General features: G+C 39.7%; 1 protein-coding gene across 6 annotated transcripts in view; it reads right to left on the reverse strand.

Annotated features, from left to right (window-relative positions):
* Positions 1–17,956, reverse strand: part of LOC128743873 (protein groucho) — a 464,959-nt gene that overhangs the window by 39,753 nt on the left and 407,250 nt on the right. For 4 of the 6 annotated variants that reach the window (XM_053840556.1, XM_053840559.1, XM_053840555.1 and 1 more), the window contains exons 6-7: positions 11,720–11,857; positions 11,357–11,392 (exon numbers count right to left, since the gene is read on the reverse strand). In XM_053840556.1, coding sequence (XP_053696531.1) covers positions 11,357–11,392; positions 11,720–11,857 — 174 coding nt within the window. The remainder of the gene's footprint in view (positions 1–11,356; positions 11,393–11,719; positions 11,858–17,956) is intronic. The other 2 variants (XM_053840560.1, XM_053840558.1) reach the window with 1 other exon arrangement.

Consider the following 17,956-nt stretch of genomic DNA (forward strand, 5'->3'; position numbering starts at 1 on the left):
CATGATAGAACACTCTTTCCAACAGCAGTTTACTTCACATGACGTGTATTTTCATCGTTTCGTTAGTGAAAGTTATTTTCTGTATAATGATCTACTGTGATTAGTGGTAGTCCCATTTTCAGAAAAAAATTGACCCTAGAATTGGTTCCCTTTTTGGAATTTATAGTAGATTTTGGTTTTGGTTTGGTTCGTTTGATTTTTGAAAATTTGGTACTAATTTATAAATAACCGCGCACCTCCATAATTTCTCATTCCATGGAGACGCTTTATATTTTATTATTATTATTAGGAATTATTGTTTATTTTTTCAACTTTTTCCATACGATATCAAAAATTCAAGGGCGTATGACACTTTTCAAAGAAATAAATTTGCGAGAATATAATGGAAATGCATGGTGTTCTGTATTTTGCTGCAATGAACCGTTGGCAGAGATACATTTACTGTTTTGGATAGTTTTAACATAGGCCAACCAGAAATATGTGGTTCCTATTTTTTTAAATTACCTAAATTGGCAATTTTGGGTGACCGTACTATAAAAATTATGTGTCTTCGAATTTCGATAATCATATCGCAAATATTACACTTATTGATAAAGCTCCAGAAATTCCAGTGCAATCACCACTCTAAGTCATCCTCCAACGAGGCACAGTACGATACGCCACAGTCATCAACAACAAATTTCCCGTGCCGTAACAAAAGATACGCCACACTTGGTTCGCATTCAACATTTAATTAACAGCATCATCACGTTCCATAAGTTTCTCTATTATCCTTCTCGCTATGTTTGTGAATCGTTTTACCCTTCTTGCCATCGCGCCCCCCGGGCGTATGTGTGCCTCCGGTTTTACCGGTGTGGTGTCAGTGTTTTCTACGAAGTTTCCCTCCTGAATCAAGTGTGTAAGCGTAGCACACCCACAGTCATTTGCTGTTCTACCAAGCCTCTTACGTTTGACTCGGCTCGGCCCGGCTACAGCAGCTGCTACCGATGATGATGGTAAGGAATTGTAGTACCCACTTTCTAACCAAAGCAACCACCTACCAACCAGCCAGCATAGCAGCGCGGTGAATCAACTGTCCGAGTGGGTGGTGAAGGCAAAAGTCTCCAAATCACTTTAGCCTCATCAGTTGCCGTAGGAGCAGTAAGCCCAGAAACCCCGTACCTTCCTGCCAGTAGAAACAGAGAACGACGAGAAAGCTTTTCTCAATTTGCAAGAATGAATGGACTCTGCACCGGGGATAGGAGTTAAGCCGTTCAGGGACACACTTCCACACTTTGCACACATTTATTGTATACGTTCTACGCTGGAGTGCTACAATTGACTTACTGCTTGGTGAAGGGCAACTGTGCGCATTTTTATGGCAGCAAACACACAATATGACAGCAGCCCGGGTGTGTGCGATATGCGAGCGGTTCTTTTGAATATCCCCACGAACACGATATAAAGGATGCTTCATTTGCAGAGGGGAGAAACTTTTGTGGAAAAATATTTCCCAGTTCAAAAGTGTGCAATTGTTCAATTTTCTATTAATATGTTGACTTTTTGCTACTTTGTCGATACTTTCGCTTCAATCGTCGGTACTAGACAAGCCCTCCAATAAATGAGAACCTAACACGATGTCGAAAATAATAAACCAGCAAATAATGGTAATTCGATTACACCGACCGCAATCTTCTGTGTTCATAAATCTTCAGCTTGAGTGGCGATCGCCATCCTTCTTCCAACCGAACCGGCAGCGGGCCAATCCCTTTCGGATTTCCCGCCCGGAACGTGGGCAGGCATAAAATGCAATTACCACACCGAAGAAAGGCGCTCCCAAACTAAACTCAGTTAGCCATCGACACTGATCCGACCGACCAACCGACCGACCGCCCGTCACCGCCACCGGTGCGAAGGAGAGTGGGTAGGTCCGCTTCATGAACTAAATTGCCGGCATAATTATAATCGAATAACCACGCTTTAATGTAATCATCCAATTTAATTTCATTCAACCATCGGTCTAGTTATGTATGTTCCCAGAGCAATCCGGAGCAGTACGGAGGAGCTTGTTTTACTATTTGTTCTCGTTTGCAGTCACACATACAGTGCAGCCAGCGCTGGGCATCTCCGAGGCAAGGCAGTTCTCGTACGCTATACAGTATCCTGTACCGACCGAAGTTGTGCGAACTACATGGGGAATGCTTCTTACTTTATTTGTGCATATGATTCGCCACTTCCACAACATTTCCTCACAGTACACAACGTCACAACGTACGTAGTACGTACCACCGAAACTAGGTACATATATCTGCGCGTAAATGCATGCGGCAGATGTGGTGGCAGACTTTCCTTATCCCGGCCCCAGTTTTCTGACCGGGAAGTCCTTCGGAGGCAAACAGTCCCCCTGCCTTTTTCACCTCTTGTATTCACCACTCGCTATAGTGCGGTGCACATTGCTGCGCTGCGTGCGTCTAATGCGAAATGATGAGAATTGTTTGTGTGGTTTTGTGTACATTTCGGCTCAGAGTTTTCTCTACCCCTTGCTATTATCGCTATTCATTGTTGCTACTTGCCACCGACCCCACTAACACTATGAACAGGGCACACAAACATCTATTCGGTATGGTCCTAGATGGCACCATAAGTTGAGATGAATTCCCTAGTATTTAGTCACTTCATAAAGTAGGTGGAGTTTGGAAATTTATACATTTTTACAATGATCAGCAACGAATTGATTCGTTTGTGAAAATAGATCATATTTCAATCGCTAAATAGTAACATTCGATGATAGATGACTGGATTCTTCATAAATGTTCTTCACGGTTTCTCAACCTCCTAAACATGGACGATCGACACATATGAATACGAATTAGTTACTGTCGATCTATCTTCATACCAGGAATGACGTACAACACATAAGTCGTCATTCTGGCAGCTCGGCAGCAAGGAAGCAGACAGGACTGGAACGAACATTCGCTCGGGACGGAACGGGTTAAATAGCATCAAAACGACGAGATTAGCTTTTAAGATCATTGCCAGTATTCGTGTAAGCTAAATGAAGTGTTATTTATATTTTCTGGAAGACTTACAAGGAAATTTCTAAAAAAATAATTTAAGACTTCTATGAAGTTTACTTTGGAGCTATTTTCGCCATGAGTTCTTAACTTTCCAAGCACAGACGACACATGCCTATTACCCAGTAAACCATTTGGTTCATATATCTCGATTGCAACTGAGAAATACGACATCATATCTGAACGAAAAAGTTATATTTCACGCCAGATAAGAACATATAAGTACCAAAGTGAAGGCAATGTGCGTGCGAAAATTTTTACAATCATTTGTAATTCTATCTTGCATTTTATACAGCGGTTTTTATAAAACGCAACTTAATACTCCAGAATATATGATTAAGATATAACTTAATATTGCAATCATCTACAATGCTTTATAATTTACAGTAATGAGTTGTATATGAGGACATGCACGACTGCAAAACAATATATTGTTCACTTTGTTTGACATACTCTAATCATTATACAACTCCAACGTAAAATTGACATGCATACGATTTAATGTGAATTTTTTATTACGATTTTGAGTTATCTGGGACGGACCAGTTGTACTGTGAAGCGATTTTCGTTTCTTAATACTTGAACTGTATTTTTTACATTTTTTTTGTATACATTGCACGTTTTCTTGCCGCACGTTCCTTTAGTTTTACCGTGATGTATACAGAAAATCTAAAAATACAGTTCGAATATTAAGAACACGAATTATACCGTCCGCCATTATGGTCCGTAAAAAGCTGGATAGTTATTTTAATCTTCGTAAGGCCTATCCAAGGGACATTATGAAGTTTAGCCAATATGAGTCAGAAGACTAGGACTTGGGTCTGGCCTGGGACTGAGATTGGGACTGGGACTGGGACTGGGATTGGGACTGGGACTGGGACTAGGACTGGGACTGGGACTGGCACTGGGACTGGGACTGGGACTGGGACTGGGACTGGGACTGGGACTGGGACTGGGACTTGGACTTGGACCGGGACTGGGACTGGGACTGGGACTGGGACTGGGACTGGGATTGGGACTGGGACTGGGACTGGGACTGGGACTGGGACTGGGACTGGGACTGGGACTGGGACTGGGACTGGGACTGGGACTGGGACTGGGACTGGGAATGGGACTGGGACTAGGACTGGGACTGGGACTGGCACTGGGACTGGGACTGGGACTGGGACTGGGACTGGGACTGGGACTGGGACTGGGACTGGGACTGGGACTGGGACTGGGACTGGGACTGGGACTGGGACTGGGACTGGGACTGGGACTGGGACTGGGACTGGGACTGGGACTGGGACTGGGACTGGGACTGGGACTGGGACTGGGACTGGGACTGGGACTGGGACTGGGACTGGGACTGGGACTGGGACTGGGACTGGGACTGGGACTGGAACTGGGACCGGAACTGGGACTGGGACTGGGACTGGGACTGGGACTGGGACTGGGACTGGGACTGGGACTGGGACTTTGATTGGCATTGGCACTGCGACTGGGACTGAAGAAGAATTTGAAGATTTGAACTTACCCCTATTTTTTGGAGGGCTCAATTATGCAATGGAGCGGAACAAATATATTGGGAGTGCGATTTAGATTGTGGAAAGTTTTTGGCAACAGGACATTTTTTGAAATCATGATAGAAAATGTATCGAGAGGTCCTAGAATCAATGTTAATCGAGCGAGAAACAAACGATGCTCACTCTTACGCGAGCGAGTGTGACAAGCATTGCATCACACGCTTATTCCACTGACGCAAGCGTACGACAAACAACCGGTGCTGCATAGTGGTCCAAAAGAGCGAAAAGTAAAACTTTTTTCCAAGCGTCTTTTGGTTTCATTTTAGCATTTAAAGTCTTCAGCACTTTTGTTCGTATGAATAACTTCCATAATCTAAAAGTGTCAACAACGAAACATGTTCGCCGTACTCACATATGAGTGGTTAGGGACAAGCAGCGCCTATACAACTATGTAGTACTCGATCTACGCCCAAGCAACAATGTGAGTTTTATTGTACTTCTGCAAAAACGTGGGCTTTGAGTACTTCGATATTTGCCTAGAACCAGGGATGGCACGATCACTTTGACTAAATTCACATTCAATTGACAGTACCGTCTCAGCCAAGTAAAATTTGACAAAGTTTTATATGGGACATTTGTAGAATAAGTTATTATCTACAATTTTGCTGAAAAAATTATTGCTGTATCTTTTGTAGTTACGGCGTTACAATGCTAGTAACTCGTAATGAACGTTCAGTTAGTCACTAAAGAGGTACTAGCATTGTAGCACCGTAAATACAAAACTTCGTTCAGGAAAGTTGTAGATAATAACTAGTTCTTCAATCGTCCCATATTAAACTTTTTCAAATTCTGTATGACTGAGACGGTACTATCAAATGACTGTGAATTGAGTCAAAGTGATTGTGCCATCCCTGCCTAGAACCATGTATTCTTGTAAAATGTTATGTATTAACAAAACCTGAATATGAAAAACTAATTTGTAAATAAATTTTCAAAAAAAATACTCTATAGTTCTGCACTCGGTAGAGATAGAAAATTTTTTTCTTAAGCAAAGTTGCTTGTTTTTATATTTTTTATAACTTTGGCAAAGGAACTATGTCTATATTTCCTAACACATTAAAGTTATATTTTTATTTTTATTATAGTAAGCGATGACTAACTTTTTACACCTTTAGATTATGGCTTTCCTACAAACCTTTCCTTTCGGGTTTTCCTGCTACAAACAAGCTTACTAAAATGAAAGCAAAAAGCGGTAGAAAAAAGTTCCACCTTTCGCCCGTTAGGACTACTGTGTACTGGTGCTGTGTGCATACATTCTACTACCTACACACTCGCGAGCGGCACACTACGATGTATTGATACGGATTTTGCTTTACTTCTTCATCTTTTGCCTTCGTTTACACACGCGGGCCCTCGCAAGTGATCGACCAACAAACTGCTCGGGATGACAGTAACGACGCGCGAGAGCGACGACCGTGACTGATAGCTAACGGGTGGCAACTAAAATTTTGGAATTTTTTCAAGGCCCTTATGCTCAACAACAAACGAGCTCAGAGAGAAATGAGAGTATGTATGTGTTAGCTCTCTCTCTCTCTCTCTCTCTCTCTCTCTCTCTCTCTCACTCTCTCTCATGCTTGACTTGTTTTGCTTAAAATGACGTCGAAACAAGAAGCATTTCGGGAGCGCGTTGTACACTTCTACGAACTGCCACAGAAATCTCGGCAAAAAGTATACGGTACAACATTTAAAAAGCGAATATGTTGCGGCTTCGACTGTTTACCATATCCTAAGATGCTCAACAACTATTCGCAAGCAACGTATGCAAGCAATTATGGACGCAGAAGGACATCGTTTTCTTTCTCGTTTCTTCAACGAATTGCACGAATTGCAAACAGTTGATTGGTAGAATTAAGAGATGCATTCGCAAAGTTGACGTGACGGCCGTACAACACTCTTGTTGCGACGTCAAACGAAATTTTCGCCGTTATTTACGAAATTACGGTCCGTTTTCAAATGTACATTTTTTTCCACAATGGATAATGTATCTTTAATTTCGATAAATAATTTCAATCTTCTTCGTGTATCTTTGTCTATTTGACAGCTTGAGAAAAAAATTCCAAAATTTTAGTTGCCACCCGTTAAATACACACTCGCAAAAACTCGTTGCAGTGCATGAAATGGACTAAAAAATGGAGTCTGAAAGATATGCTCATACCAGTGCACAGTGAGGATGTTTTTGCAATATCAATACACTACATTCAATATTTTGCTGTTAAAAGAAAGTCATTTTTATGGGGATTTCAATGGTATAATCCTTGCTTATGGCACGCAACTGTTTCTCGTAGTTTTGGCCAAATGAAGGGGATTTTGCCCTACTTTTCTAGGAGTACAGATATGTATTGATCAATAACTCTGGAACCAGCTTCTTCTTTCGCTAAAAGGAAGGTAACTTTATGTGGATTCCAATGGTAACGAATTTGATTGCGGCTAAATTAGTCATTTTACCCTTACTTTCTCAAAACGTCGGACATGTGGACACGAACATTTTACCTTTTTCTGTTAAGGTTGTGTTCTTTTATCGACTGGATTCAATTGTAACTGTTAATATTTGGCAGGGCAGTCTTCGGGGAAATTTATCAAGACTGAAGTTTGATGTTTTCCCAATGTTTCGACACTTTTTTCGTGTCTTTTTCAAGGGGTAATATCATTTAATCTTTTGTTCTGTTTTTAGGGGCGTACATATTACGGTCATGGAGGGTAGTAGTTGGTACATGAGTTTGAATATTTAAAAGATTTAAAAAGTTTTTCCTGCTTTTGTAGCTGTACTGCGGAACACTAAGCGCTTCTTTACTTTACGCTTAGTTTTTCTGTTTAGTTTTTTTAATCGTTCCGTTTGTTTTCACTTTCAGCCTCATTTTTCATTTTACTTTCAGTCCTTTATTTCTTCTTTTTTCACATGTTTTTCTTGTGTAATTTTTTTCCCGTTTGCCTTTATTTTTCCACCTTTTTTCATTTCCAAATTTTGTCCTTTTCTAATTCTTTTTATTTTCTTTCCTGCTCGTTTTTCCCTCCTTTCTCAGGTTTGTTCTATTTTTGACCCCTTCACTTCCATTTGCTCCAGATTTCCTTTTTTGTTCTAATTTTTCGTCTTTTTCTCTTTTTCTTGGTTAGATTCGTTTTGTGTGCTCTCCCATTTTCCCGAATGGCTCATTTTACGCCCATTTTCCCGTTTTTTGTCTCAACTTTTGTATGCCGTTTGACTCTTTCCCATTTTCCTACCTTTTCAGTTACGTTCTGTCTTGCGTTCTCCTTTTTGACATTTAAAAAAATTCAAATTCATTTTTAGAATTTCCGTTGTCCGGTCTTCCCTCTTCAAGTCTTGTTTTTACTCCTTTTCTCTCTCGCTTTTATTTGTGCCATCTGTTTCTTCGTTCTCTGTTCCGTTTCTTTTTTTCCCGTTCTCTTTTTCAGTTCTAATTTCTCTTTTTTCTGCAGTTTTTCATTTTTTTCTGGCGTTTTTTCTCGTTTTCAGGCCCTTTTTTCCTCTTTTTCGATACAGTTTCGATATTTTCTGTCCCATTTCGTCTTTTTTTCTTCTCTCAGTTTTCAGCATATTTTCCATTTTACAGTAATGTTCCGATTTTGTCAGCAACATGTTGAATGTTGGGCTGACAAAATGGGGAAACTGACAAAAAACTGACAGAAACAGTCGGGAAAATTTTTTCGAAAATGTTTTTGAAAACTCAAGACTTAAGACCTTGCAATATCGAAGACTTCTACTAAAAATTAAATTTTAACCTTCAATTGGTCAACCGAAAGCTCAATGAACCGTGCACAGCACACTGGTCCAGAACCTTTTTTTGGTGCGCATTAGCTTTGAGCGGGAAAACTTGGTTTTAGGTTTAGTGGAACCTTCGGAAGAGTTTCTTAAAATTAAACGTTCTATCGTCCAGCGGAATTCAAATTTTGAATAATCCCCCTAAATGCAATAAAAAAATGTATTTTTCCCCAGTTTCAATATAACACATTGATATGTTCTACAAAGTTTTGCAGCATATTATTACAAAAAATTTTGCTGAAGATAGTAACCTTCTATCTCTTCAGCAAAGATAGAAAAATCCTATTTCTCATAAACGAAAAATCGTTAAAATCGGTTTTTCTATTTAAGCTGTTTTTGTAGTTGTTGAATGACATTTTCTTCTTTTACAAAGTTGTACAAATAGTAGAAATACACATAATTGCTGAATATAGTATACCTCTATCTTTGCTTGTTTAGGAACTATAGAACTTTTACTATAAAAATACCCTAATTTTGACCCCGAATTAATTGCAAGAGGGCATCATTTTATTGAAAAACTCTCCCCAGAGAATCAGAATCGTTTCAAGCAGGTTGAAAAGTATTATAAATCATGTTTACAAGCACAAAAGTTAAGCAAAATTTGCTGCAAAAGCTGACAAAATCGGAACGTTATTGTATTCCCTTTGTTATCCCATTTTTTGGTTCGGTATTTTCTCTTATTATGTGATATTTTTCCTCCTTTTCTGGCACGTTATGTTTTTATTTTATCCCGTTTGTCTTCTGTTTTAATTTTTTTGCGCTTTCCCTAATTTTCTGATTGCTTTTTTCCATTTTCCTGCTTCCTTTTTCCTCCTTTTTTGTCCTGTTTGTCCTCAATTTCTTTCTCGTTTTCCTCATTTTTTTCTTCTTTACTCTAGTATTTCTTCATTTTTTCTTCCATTCTCCCTTTTTTCCTGTGCAGTTTACTCTTATTTGCCACGTTTTCCCTCTTTTTCTCTCCCGTTTTCCACTTTGCTACATTGTTTCTCTTTATATGTCCCGTTTTCCATCCCATTCTGTCACGTTTTTTCTTTTTTTCATCCCTTGAGTTATTTTTTTTTCTCCCTTGAGTTTTTCCTCTTTTTCTAGCTCGTTTGTCCAGTTTAGTTATGTTTTCTTCGTGCAAGAGCACGCAAAAAATGCGTTTTTGTCTCCTTCTATCTCATTTTTGCTTCTTTTTTTAGAGTACAGCACTACCCATCGGTAATCCATCTGTGAATGTGCTAAGAAAATTTAGTAACATTTTCACGGAGAATAAAAATTAAGTTTCAATCATATTCATGGTTGTTTTACACCCAAACAGAAATAATTCTGTTTGTTTTGAAAAACTGTTATTTTCTTGAATCAAATAGATAAAATCATGGGCTCTACAGCCTAAAAAACTCGAAAAATTAGTATTAACGCTTCTAACACGGAACAGATATGGAAATTTCGAACGACGGAATTTTCTAAAATCGGCAAAAGAAATTTTTATTCGATTTTGTCTTTCTTTTCGGAAGGACAAAAACTTTTTTTAATATTTGTAATGTCTTTATTGTATTATTATTTATTGTCATATTATCAATCATTCAATATTTGCATTTATCAAGCGCCACTATATCCCGAATTTAGCAGCGGAATTTGGTGCACCACCATGAAATACAAAACAGTTTTGAATCAAATCAAACGGAATTTTAAACACTTCGCAAACTTGAAGGCATTAAAAAAATGCTGACAAGCAGAGGAAAAAAACTGTCAAATTAAATTGAACCTCTGACTAGCACCTTGCACAGCCATGGGCTCAGAAAGCCGTGATTGCTCATTAGTAGCCTAGTAGTAGTAGTAGTAGTAGTCCAATTACAATACCGCTCCGCTCAAACCGGCACGGACGTTGCTTGATTGCAGCAAACCTGGATCCGGCAATGGGACACCGCCAAAGACCGGGAACGGTGACCGGACCGGACCGGGCCGGAAAGGGGAAACCGGATGCGAGCCGAAATGTCAGATGGTTAATTAAACTTCAATAAGCCACGTGTTGATTGATAACGATAAGCTTCGCTGATGAGTTGGTTGTGCGCTGTTATACATTTATTTATGTAGCTAACCATGTATCCACTTGTTCGCCATTCGAATGGCGTAGGGGATGAAGGAAAACAGAACGGTAGAGAGAGAGAGAGACGGGAGATTGTCGGGGGCTCGCTTGGGTGGCGGAACTCAATCGCGTTTCGCCTCATTATGTATTTAGCGGTTTTCCGCTGAGCTTGCTGCGGTTTGGTACTCGCTAAATGGCTGAACGGTCGGTCGGTGTGGGTGTGTGTGTACATAGCGAGTGATACAATATAATCCCCGATGAGCTGCCGGAATGTTAAGCCGCCCTCGCTTGACAAACACGAGCGTTGATGGTGGTTGGGTTGCGGGGGTAGTAGCTTTTCGCGGTTGATTGTGTGGCATTGTTCATCGATACCGTTTTCCAATAATACAAACAAGCGACACCGGCGGCGGTGGCACTGGTGGTTGGAGCTGTTGGCGGTAGCGAGTGTGGTTATGGCGTGGGGCAAAGTATAATCTGTTTGATGAATGTTGGCAGCCGAGGTTGGTCGAAAATAAACTCCACTTTTGGGAACCCCGTCGGCAGCGCGATACGATCAATTAATGAAAATAATGAGCATTCAACGCGACACTGACTACAATGGTATTAAATGCCCGAAAAATAAGGGGTGGAAAAGAGGGGTGAGATTGCGTTGATTAATTTGGAACGAAATTAATATAAATTGTTGATACACAGCGGTCGATGCAGATGGAGTGACTTAAAAAGCACGCGAACAACATTGATATGCAAATGTGGACGAAAATGGAGTGGTGGGTTAAACACAACAACAAAACGGTTCAGGCTTTTAGGTGAGAGTGACAGCGTAGGTGTGTATGAGAAAGTGACATGTAGATTCGCTCCAACAGGAGCAAAAGTTGATTCTAACACTTACTAGCAGTTGCTGTATTCCCTGCTGTTGATGTTGCTGCTTGGTGGGAAGAACGCAAATATACGGTTTTTATTTTGTTTGGCGAAAATGAACATTTTCGAAAGAGAAAGAGAAAAAGAAAAAGAATCCATTTTAGAGCATCCTATCGGGACGAGTTAGGAACTACATAGGAGGTTGGGAAAACTGATAGCGCTCCGGTCAATTCTCTATGGCTACAAATTTTCCACAACTTAAAACCAATCAATCAATCAATCAATCATTCTAGCATTCCGAAAGTGGAAGATCTAGTTTCGATTTGAGGAACAAAAAAAAAATCAAAACAGAAAAAAGAAAAACAAAACACAATCAGCCAGCAATTGAACTCACCCCGATTATGGCATTCAGCTCCGGCATGGTGACCTGTTTCGCCCGTTCCACGGCTTGGGCCACCTGCTGTTGATGTTCCGTGGCCAGAAAGGGCAGCAACTGACCTATTAGGGCGTTGAGGCGTTTGGCAATTTCCGTCTGGAAGAGAAAGAGGAAAAACATTAATTATTATTGGTGTGCGTTCTCGAGGTGCGTTTGTTTCAATTTAAAGGCATAAAGTACGTCCGTCTCCATAGATCTGGAGGCGCATAATTTAATCCATTTCGCTGATTAACAGTGGAAAATTCAGAAATATTTGGTTTTATTATCTTGAAGTAGGACAAGTGCCAAATGAAAAACACAAAAGATTCAGACTTTTGGAATGAAAATCAACACTTATTTAAAATTTCTTTTAGTAATAAGGCCATTGCAAATCATTTCCAAAGTTTTTGTCAGATTAATATGCCAATATTCATTACTGTACGTTAAAAATTTAAGTAGAGATAATTCAATTTCAATAGTGAATTTAGTCGAAAAGTTTTCAAAACTTTTGTGCTCGTTTAGGCTAAAGGCTCTCAGAATTTCATACAAAGCTCTGAAGCATTGTATATTTCGGAAATTGATATGACATTTAAAGCTGCGTTTGGTGTTTAAGACTTCCAGATCTTTGACTTGCGACTCACGTTTAAGTGTAGTTCCAGAAATATTGTGATCAAAAGAAACTTATGATTGCCTCCTAGTGAACGAGATAACAAAACATTTGCTGGAATTTAGAGTCATTCTGTTCAACTCGCAGCAGTTAGCGTAGGTTTCTATCTTTAGAATATTTCACGATTTCAAATAATTTAAAATCATTAGCTTAAGACGGTCTCTGTAAGTTTAGTACAAAATTAAGATCATTGCGGTAGATCAGGAACATAAAAGGCCCGAGGTGGCTGACTTGTGGAACTTCAGACGTGATATCGAAGTAAGCAATAATACAATCTCCGACTTTCACTGCCATTCTACGTCCTATGAGATAAGAGTTGAGTCAATTTAGAAATGATCCATGGAATCCTAACTTGTCCAGCTTAGCTATTGCTACTTGGTGATTGATTTCTACTTGGCGTCTACTTGAATTAGTGCTTATACAGAATGAGTAATGAAGGACGTATACGAGACCAAGTTAGTACTTGTTGAGCGCTTGGACATGAAACCATGTTAAAAGTCCACTATATAATTACCGCTATTATGCTCAATGAATCCAAGCACTATCGGTTCAAATAGTTTTAAAACAGCACATAATGCCGCGATAATTTGAAATGAGACTTTTATCGCCCGTTTTGTAAACAGGAAATACAAATTATGTTTTCCAGGGAGATCAAAAAATCGCTTGTTGAAGCGATAAGTTAAAAATGGCCGAAAGGGACACTAGAAGACTGTTGGAGCATTTCTTCAGGACGATTGCAGGGATACCGTCAGGGGTCAGGGCCGGCATTTGGGGACGACTTTAGTTTTGAGTAGGCTTTTTTGATCATGTTTATTGTAACAAGGATGTCTGGTTTTATAAAGTCTAATACTCTGCCAGAGCGATCCTGGTAGGGTATTAGACTTTATAAAACGAGTCGAGCCTAACTGGGATCGTATGCTGAGTCGACCATTGTCCATCACACTTTAATTGTGACAAGGCATTTAACTAGCACCAAATCAAATATGGGTTATACAACAATATTCCTTATCAATGGACGTAGTTGTGATATAGCTCTACAGGAAAGGGAAAAAACAAAGGATGCTGACCAGGGGAGAATTGGTAAAACAAAGTGAGTATGTACTTTATGGTGACTAAACTTGGTACGGAAGAAAATTATTTTAAATTTCAGGGACACTTCTATAAACAAACCATAGGCTCACTCATGGGAAATCCACATCCTTCTTTTACATGCAATAAATGAAAGAGAGACAATTGTTGTTGGTTGTATGTTAACGTGGGGACGTTCAGGTACATTGATCAAGTCACATTGAAGGTCTGTTGACCACTTAGAACCATTGCTGAAAATACTACTAAAGTGTTTGCGGAATAGACAGGGCTTGAAAAGGGATCGCAAGTTGACTGTGACCATGTGAATGTGTACGCTTTCTGCATTCAATTTGCGCTTCAAAAACGATCGTTTGACTGTTTTTTTTTGAAGGCAGTATATCTGACACTTGCGAAACTGCAGCCTACAATCCATGTGGCCTCTCAAGAGTATCCTGCAGCCGTTCTCCCGCTTTGCGTTCATATTGAACAGTGTAAACAGTAAACTGACTGGGAGCATAAGGTGACGTATTTATTCATTTCTCTTTTGGTCCCCAAATCGGCAACCCACACTAAAAGTTTGTCGCCCGGCGTGTGTGCGACGCAAGCAAAATGTTCGTTTGTATCGCACGGCGTCCGACCGATTTCCTCCATGCATATTTGGCGGTTGATTTTTTGTAGTATTGAATCATTCGATAGTGCGATTGCTTTTCTTTAGTGTTGTGCTATCATTTGCTGCTCCGAACGGTAAAGGAAACTTGATCGAAACGAAAATGTAAAACATAGATCAGAACGCATTCGTTCTGCTGTACAATCAGAGGTATGACTGAGCGATGTGTGGTAGTACTGATCATAAGTATATTTATCGCCTAATGACATGTGAGTGGGTAGACCAGATTCCTTCCTTTGCTCCTTGATGTAGTTCCAAAAGCTTTTAGGGTTGTTTCTCAAGATGCGTTGGTTTTTTTCCTGGTAATTCACGAAAAGTACCCTATTTAATTCAAAGGATGCTTAGATAGCCTTCTAAGCATAGACCGCTTAGCGGACTTAACATTTTTGAGTACTGTATTTGACCAGGTGGGAATTGGTAAAACAAAGTGATGTACTTTATGGTGACTAAACTTGGTATGGAAGAAAATTTTTTTAAATTTCAGCGACACTTCTATAAACAAACCATAGGCTCACTCATGGGAAATCCACGTCCTTCTTTTACGTGCAATAAATGAAAGAGACAATTGTTGTTGGCTGTATGTTAACATTAATCGGACATCTGAATCCACTCATTCCAACGAAAAATGGCCTCTTTTCACAACATGATTCGTATAAACTGTTTACCTTCCAGTAGAAAAGCAAACCAAATAAAATGGGGTGTATTAAGAAGATTTTGATATGGTTGTTATCTTTCCTAAACTGAAAACACCCAAATGCAATCAACGCTCGATGGGCAAAACTGAACCAGAAAAAACGAACGCAGTTAATTAACGGCCGGCCAGTTGATAAAAAATAAATGTTATTAGGTAAAAATTTCCGAAGAATCGCGTGGTGCACACCCCAATGTTGTTTATCATCGTGAAGCATCCCATTTTGTTTAATTTCCCCTATTTTTTTTAACAATATTTTTATTTATTTTAACTTATTGGACACCATGTAAAACTTTGAGAAAACAAAACCTCATTATTTAGCGTAAAGAAGTCTATAGCATCGAATAGGGTTTATCCCTTTTAATTTAGACCACATTCATTTTTTGGCCAAGTTCCCGTTTGGCGTGGTCGGTTTGATAACTGGAACTCAGGCAAAAATTAACGGGGTAAACCCTATTCGATACCCTATAGATTTGTTCGGATCAACCAAAAATAAACGTCTTATAAAAACATGCCATGTAACATTAAAATCAAAAAGCCTGTAAGCAAGATTGAATGCATTGGCAATGACATGGATGGGCTTATATTGTCCGTATTGTCGACGACGAGCTGCGAGGTCCAAAATGATGTGCTGGCGAATAGCATAAAAGCTGAGCTGCCGAAGTAGTTCAGGCAAATCAACTTCTGAAGGGATGATCATAGCAGCCAAGAGAGCCTGTGTAATAAACATATTCGGAAAACAAGGAAAAATATTCGTAAAGCTAGTAAAGAAAATTTTATACCATTCAAAAACATTCGTAACCTTTTCTATGACAAACGTCGATATTACGAATGGTTCGTATTTGGTACGAGAGCACATTCGTAGTACATTTTGCACCAGAACGCATTTGATGCACGGTTATTGTTTGGCATCGTTATCGGATAAATCGGATTATGAAGGTTGTATAGAAGAGAAAATATACTTGTGCAATTATGATCTGCTTCATTTACAGTACTCATGGTTCTGTGGTTTGTGGCATCGTTGGCTGTTCTTCCAGTAATATCAAAAATCGGCACAACTTCGATTCCCGAACATATCAGAGATCTCATTATTTTCCGGCAGGCGCCGGAATCATACTATTTTTGTCAAGAGCTTTTATAATATTCGTATATTGTCCTCCCAGTTGGCCTCGACGTGCGATGCTGGCTGGGAAAGGCTGTTAGAGTCAATAGGATCGTATCACCGACCTTGCAATTGACCTGTGCTCTAACAGAAGCAGAAGGTCAAGTTTTGAAAACGGAATGTAGCGCCTAGATTTTGCTTTTTAAATTTCACGAAGCATTTTTCAGAATACAATGATTCGTCCATGATCGGTTTCTGTCCGTGATGAAGGATTATCACATTGCAATTGTGCATTGTATTGAGCACCAACTCTGCATACGATCTATGACTTGGTTGCTAGTAGTAGCAATCATCGGTAGTGTTGATTACGTTGATGGCAGTATGGAAGAAAGCTCGTTGATAAACATCGAAAACAAAACTGGTCCAAGATTACTCCCCTGGGGGACGCCTGAAACATTCGTAAACACTTCAGAACGAGAAGCTCCGAACTTGAGGCAAAGTGATCGGTTTGTCAAATAGGATCTAAATGAAGCGATTAATGATCTGTAGACTCCAAGCTTCTAGAGTTTGTTCAACGGAATTCCACGATCTACTTGATCAAATGCTGCCTTGATATCAGTGTGGACAGCATCTACTTATCCACCGTTGTCCATTGTGCGAAGGCAGAGTGGATCCATGCTGAGCATTTGAAATGTAATTCTTATATGAGCAGAAAGGCGATGATAATGATCTCAAAATTTTTTGAACAGTATAAAGAGAGCATTCCTCTGTAACTCCGAACGTCTGCCTTCCACAGAGGATTTCCACAGTTCAGAAAATTTGCTCTCTTAAAGTGACCTGTTAAATAATTTTGTAGCGGACCAAACAACACCTCGGAGCACGACTTAAGAATGCACACAGGAATGCCATTTGGACCAGCAGCATATGAAAGCGTTAAGGGGACATGAACGACTAAAATTTTTTGAAAAATCTTTTTTTTTTCAGATTTCAATCAGATTGTCACAACCCTACGGGATGCGACGCACCTTGCGTCCATGTACGTTGATCAACACCGCGCAACCCTGTTCCGAAATGTCATCTGTTATCGTTTGTCGGCCGACAGATCGTAAATAGGAGCAAAAAGGGCAAGTCATCAGAGTGCGATTGAGGACGTTTAAGAAGCCGTAAAAGTGATTCCAATTGATTATTATTAACTATATTGATTATCCTAGAAGTTTCAACTTAAAGCTAAAGTGATTAAGTGCTAATTATTATATACTTATCGTTATCTAAACCTAAATTGATTATTATATGCTAGTTCCTAGTGCTACTTACATACAAAAGGTAAAATTAAAAGATTTGCTTATATCCTAACCTAAGCTAACACATGCAATTACAGTACTTAAACCTACAGTACGGATATAGTACGGTCTTGAGGAAGGTAGAAGAAGACTAAACGTGAGTAGTTACATGCAATCCTAAATTCAAATCTAGTTGTAAATGCTTGATAATTATATTATTTGCTTGAATCGAAAGTCGATACAGTAACTGATAATTCAATATTTATTTGATTCTACCCTTAAACGGATTTTATAAAATGTTGCAGTAGCAACTGGACGGATAGAGAAGAGGTTGTTTTCGGTTTTGTAACACGATGTATTTGATGACGATGTGAAACGCGTTATAAAATCCCCAGTAGTTCCTTGGGAGATTGCAGTCGACGATCAGCACAAGATCACCCTTCTCGATGGGTTTTACGGGCTGGAACCACTTCGTCTTCCGGGTCAAGGTAGGTAGGTACTCATTCAGCCACTTCTTCCAAAAGATGTCCGCGCCACGCTGGGCCATCGTCCATGATCGCTTGAGAACAATGGGTCTATCGTCGAAACTGATCGGGGGCTTTCTCCCATTAGACGACCCTAACAGAAAATGGTTCGGTGTTAGGGGGGGTTCAGTATCGTTATCGAGCGGTATGTCAGTGAGCGGTCGCGAATTTATTATCATTTCAATCTCCATTAGCATAGAACGCAAGATTTCATCGG

Source organism: Sabethes cyaneus, chromosome 3, assembly GCF_943734655.1.
Source record: "Sabethes cyaneus chromosome 3, idSabCyanKW18_F2, whole genome shotgun sequence".
NCBI classification, from domain to species: domain Eukaryota; kingdom Metazoa; phylum Arthropoda; class Insecta; order Diptera; family Culicidae; genus Sabethes; species Sabethes cyaneus.